General features: G+C 48.1%; 1 protein-coding gene across 1 annotated transcript; it reads right to left on the bottom strand.

Moving 5' to 3' along the window:
- Positions 1–1,200: 1,200 nt before the first annotated feature.
- LOC139033740 (melanoma-associated antigen 10-like) lies at positions 1,201–2,741 on the bottom strand (the record flags this gene model as incomplete). The annotated part of the gene is made up of 1 exon (XM_070463246.1): positions 1,201–2,741. A coding segment is annotated over one exon (918 nt), but the record flags the coding sequence as incomplete, so codon positions are not given.
- Positions 2,742–5,628: the final 2,887 nt, after the last annotated feature.

Consider the following 5,628-nt stretch of genomic DNA (forward strand, 5'->3'; position numbering starts at 1 on the left):
TGGGTTTGATCCCTGGGTCGGGAAGATCCCCTAGAGAAGGAATTGTTACCCACTCCAGTATTCTTACCTGGAGAATTCCACGGACAGACGAGCCTAGCAGACTGTAGTCCATGGGGCTGCAGAGAGTTGGACATTACTGAGGAGCTAACACTTTCACACTCAAGCTTCCCAGGTCTGGCTAGTGGTAAAGAACCTACCTGCCAATGGAGGAGACATAAGAGATGCAGGTGGAATCTGCCTCCAATGTGGGAGATCTGGGTTCGATCCCTGGGTCACGAAGATCCCCTGGAGGAGGGCATGGGAACCCACTCCAGTATTCTTGCCTGGAGAATCCCATGGACAGAGGGGCCTGGCAGGCTGCAGTCCATAGGTCACAAAGAGTTGGACACGACTGAAGTGACTTAGTACGCATGCACACTCAAAATAACCTATCTTTTGTTGTTTTGTTGTTGTTGTAATAACCTATCTTTAATGGGATCTTAACAGAGTTGGCTCTGACTCTCTTAGACCAAGGACAGGAATGCCAGCCTAGTGGCTTCTGGGTATCACCTCAAGAGAGTATCACCCTATTCTCAAGAAATCACTGCAGATGATATGTATAGCACACCTTCAAGCACTGTATTCACTGCACTGGAACAAGAGTTCAGGGTACCTCTCATACCTGCCCCAGGTAGGGATTTCCCTCTGGTTTATCCCTGATCCAAAAGTAACTACTAAGCAATTTTCCATTCCATGCTCTTCTCTCACCTCTACAACACACAGTCTGAGAGTCTGGCCTCTGCCATCACCCATAGCTTAACTAATAATTAACTCTCATAGAAGGAAATGCAGTTCCCCAAAGCCCCAAACTACCCTAGCTCAGGGCATTTCCACTTGATTGCTCACATCTGGAGTCCTACCTCTTACTCTTTTTTCAACTGTTGTTTAGGTAATGAGGACATCTTACTTTCTTCCTGATATTATTGCTTCTCCTAACCTCTTCCTTTCTCTGGGCAGGAGTATGTCTTGCTTAGCCTCAGATTTCCACTGTTATCACAGTGCTTTCTAAAGAAAATATATCCAGTTAATGTTTGATGAATAAATGAGTCATTGAGTCATTTTTTATTTACTAAGATTAAGATCACTCTTAAATAAGCCAAGCAAATTCAAGTATATATCTTTTAATTTTACTGAACAATAGACTAAAATAGCTAAAGGGAATCCAAAAATTAAAGATTTGCTAAGATTATGCCTATTTTCTTGAATAAGCCAAGCAAGTACAGGTGTATATTTTAATATTACAGGAAAATACACTAAAGTGGTTAAGAGAATCCAAAAAGTAGGGTTTGTTTAGATTACTCTTACTTTCTTGAATAAGCTGTACAAATCCAGGTATACATATCTTAAATTTTACAGAACAATAGACTAAAGTGGTATGGGAATCCAAAAATGAACCACGTTTTACATTTTTTTCTCTATTGCCTGCTGAGTTTTTCCACATTTCCAAGAAAATCCCAATTATCATGTTATCTTGTTCCAGGTCACAAAATACAATGAAAGGTTCCCCAATTTGTTTTGCAAAATATCAAAACTCTTATTCTTAAATCTGATAAATGTTTAGCAATAAATGTGATCAACATCATTCATAAACAGATTCTAAAGTCAATAAACCTATTATAAAGAAGAGTATTTGAAAAAAATATTGAAAAGGAAGAAAAAACGATAAACTTTCAAGTCACCCATACAGAACAGGAAAACAAAGTTGTTGCACAGAGTGTTCTCCCCAGCCTGACCCTGACTGTCCTCTCCCTAGAAACCTGACTGCCCTCTTCAAACACAGTGCATCATCCTTCAGTTGGGTCAGGAATTACTGGCAAATGCTGCACAGTAAACATGGCAGTATTACTATCCATGGAGTTATTTCTGGCCCCAGCTCTCTCTTCCTCATCTCTTAAAGCCTCCTCATACCAGAGTGAGAAGGAAATGGGGTCCACCCCTTTGATCTTGGCCAAGAATTCCAAAACTTGCAGCTTGCTGGTTTCAGCATAGGCCCTTGGACCCCACAGGAATTCGTACCGTGAAGGATCACTATTAGGCACCATCCGGTACTCTAGATAATTCTCCTGCACCCAATCTCTGGTGATGAGCTTCCTAGGCTCCCCATAAATGAAGTGCTTCCTCCCAGCATGGACGCCTATCATATTCAAGAAATCCCAGATGTTTTCCTCAGGGACACAGTTGCCCTCTATGAATATCACACCCAGGATGATTATCAGAAGGCCATTTGTAGGCATGATCTGATCATCACTATTTTTCTTATCATGGGTGAGGCCTAATGAGTTGACAAGGACGTAGGAGTGGGTTTTAGGGTCCACTTCCTTCACATCAATGCCAGAGATCATCTCTAGGCACTTAGAAGCTTTCTCAAAGATCACAGGGAATTGTTTGTTATCCCTTTCATTGATAACCTTTAGCATTTCTGCCTTTGTGATGGGCTCCTTCTGTTGATATTTGAGGATCATGAAATGCACCAAATTTACCACCTTCTCATTTAGCAGGTTACTGGGCAAGGATTTGGTGTCTTCTGAGGCCTGGAGAGAGCCTGTGCCCTCCTCTTCTTGGCTGCTGGAGTCTTCATCTGATGTGCTCCATGACGTGGAAGAGAAGAACCTCCCGGGACTCTCCAGAGGCTCCTGCTCCTCCTCCTCCTGCTCCTTATTCTCCTCCTCCTCCTCCTGCTCCTTCTCTTCCTCCTGCTTCTGCTCCATCTCCTCCTCCTGCTGCTCCTTCTCTACCTCCTGCTCCTTCTCCTCCTGCTGCTCCTCCTCCTCCTGCTTCTCCTTCTCCTCCTGCTGCTCCTTCTCCTGCTCCTTCTCCCCCTTCTCCTTCTGCTCCTTCTCCTCCTGCTCCTCCTTCTCCTTCTGCTCCTTCTCCTCCTGCTCCTCCTCCTCCTCCTGCTCCTTCTCCTCCTGCTGCTCCTTCTCCTCCCACTTCTTCTCCACTAGTGTGCCCAATATCAGAGGAGACGAAGGGAGGGAAGAAGGGTAGGAGAAGGTGGAAGAGCAAGAAGAAATGGAGAAGGTCTCCTCCTCCTCCTCCTTCTCAGGTATGGGATCCTGAACTATCAGCGGGCCTTGTATCTCACTTTGGGTCTTAAAGCCTGGCTCAAATGTGAGGCATGGACGCTTTGGAGAGTGAGGCATGATAACTCTTGTTGGAAGGAGCAGGTGGAAGTGTTAGCAGGATGGTGGAAGATGGGATCCCACGGGCCTGAGGGAGAGAGAAAGTGGGTCAGCAGCCTCATCAGAGAAATGTACCCTTGGCAGCTCATGACAAAGGCTGGCTTACAGATCTCCTCTTTAGGGAGTTCTCTAGGGCCTCACAGGGCTCCTGTCTCCCTGGACAGTTTGTCCCCTGGGAACCTGTAAAAGGATATTAGAAAGCTCCTCAGAGTGCAGCCAACCAGCACAGCCCAAGGCTTCCAGGGATGACTGTGGCAGGTGGGGTCAGGCACTGTGAGGTCCCTTCTGTTCTGGAATAGTTGGGGTCCTTGGTAGACATTCAGAGTATGCACCTTACTTTGACTTCCCAGCACTGCCTGGGCTTCCTCTGCTCTGCTGACCTGAGGACAGGTGCCTCACACCAAGGCCCTTACCTCATAGTTCCTGGAGCCCCTGACAGTGAGGAGAGGTTGAGTTTTGTGAGGTCATTGCTGCTCTGGAGTGGATGATCCCCTCCATGCTAAGGTTCTTACCTTTGCTCTAACAAGGCTTGTGCCCCCTCTTTCCCTACCTCCACTAGCTAAAGACAAGAGCTTACATTCCTGAGACAGATGAGAAGTGAAGGGCAACACTTTTGGCCACACCTACCCAGGGCCTCCCAAGGTGACAGCAGGAGCTGAATGAAGTTTGCGGGTTCCCCCTCTCTCCTAGCTGAGGGTTACCCTCATTCCTCACGTTGCTGCTGGTTGGTTCTGGGACTCCCTCTGCTGTCCTGAGTCTGGCCCCTTCAGAACAAGCCCTCACCTGCCTGAGACCACCAAGAAGGAAGTAAGGGTACACCATCTGACCACTGTGCCCAGGGCCCCCCAGGGCTGACCACAGGGGCAGGGCAGAGCTGGGTATGCCTTGGGTCCTCAGGTAAGGGTATGCCCTCACTCAGGGTCCCTATCTTACCTTAAACTCTGGCAGAGTCCAGGACTTTTCCCTCTGCTGACCTGATGTAGCTTCCCCGCAGACTGCCACTTTCTCAGAACAAGGACTTCACCTCCCTGAAAAACCCATGGACAAAAATGAGGCACTACAGCTTACCACCCTTGCTAGGTCCTTCCAGTGCTAAAAGCAAGTGCTGGGCCCCATGTGTCCTTTGGTAGGGCTATCTTCAGTCCTCTCTCATCCATTTTTACCTCGACAGGGCCTAGACCACCCCCTGCTGACTGAACATTACTGCCTCAGACCATGACCTCACCTTTCTGAGACAATTCACTCATCCTTGGATAAAGTGGGGGCATATCATGTACAACCAACCCTGCCTGAATCCTTCCAGGCCTGCAGACAAGATATAGCTAGACTTCATGGGGTCTCTTCTTTCTGGCATTGAAAGTGCCTTTGGTCCTCACCAAGTATCCTTACCTTGACTCTGGTAGAGTCTGGCACTTTTCCCTCTTCTGATCTGATGTGACTCCGTCAGCTGACCTGTCTTCTCACTCACACCAAGGCCTTCGCCTCAAGACCTGAACACCCTCAAGACAAAAGTAAAGAGACATTACATCCAACCACCCCTGGTTGGGGGTCTCCCATGGCTGGCAGCAGGGGCTGGGCTTCCTCTTCTGAGGCAGGTAATTCTGTCTTCCCTCAATGTATTCTTTACTCCTGGAGGGCCTTGCCCACTTTAGGTGGTGACCTGAAATCATCCTTCTCAGACCAAGGTTTTATCTCCCAGGGACACTTCCACATACCCCTTGCAGGGAGTGAGGGTATACCAAATCTGAGCATTCCTGCCTAGATCCTTCCAGCGTGGATAGTGGGGACAGGGTGGAGTTTCTGTGAGACCCCTTCTGTCTGTGTTAGGGAGTAACCTTAGTCCTTCAAGGCCTTTACCTTACCTTGACTCCTCAGATTCTGGAACTTCCCCCTTTGCTGATGTCATCAGCTCAGACCGAAGTGTTCATCTCCCTGGGACACCCCATACCAAGTAAAAAGACACCAAGTCCAGCCACCCCTGCCTGGGGTCTGTTCTGGCATAGGGAATGTACTCAATCCTTGCTCAAAGTATTCATCTGTACCCCTGGCAAGGCTTGTCCTACCCTCCGCTGACCTGAAGCTTTCTGCTCCAACCCAGACCTCACCTCCCTGAGACACTCCATCCCCTGAACTCCTGGTAGAGCTTGTGGCAGAAGTGAGAGTTCCTCCCCTCTGTTCACCCTTACTTGTATCCTCCTAGGGCTGAGATTCTGTGGCATCCTTCTTTTCAGGGAAAGGGGGTCTTCAGGCCTCTCAGTGGTCCTTACCTTGATACCTGACAGCCTGAAACTCCTCCCTATTCTGAACTGATGTGTCTCCCCTTCAAAGGGATGCCCTCACCTCTCTGAGACCCCCCCTCCCCAGTAAAAGTTAGGAAATGCCACATCTGTCCAACCCTGCCTGTGGT

This window comes from Odocoileus virginianus, unplaced genomic scaffold, assembly GCF_023699985.2.
Source record: "Odocoileus virginianus isolate 20LAN1187 ecotype Illinois unplaced genomic scaffold, Ovbor_1.2 Unplaced_Contig_1, whole genome shotgun sequence".
NCBI classification, from domain to species: Eukaryota; Metazoa; Chordata; class Mammalia; order Artiodactyla; family Cervidae; genus Odocoileus; species Odocoileus virginianus.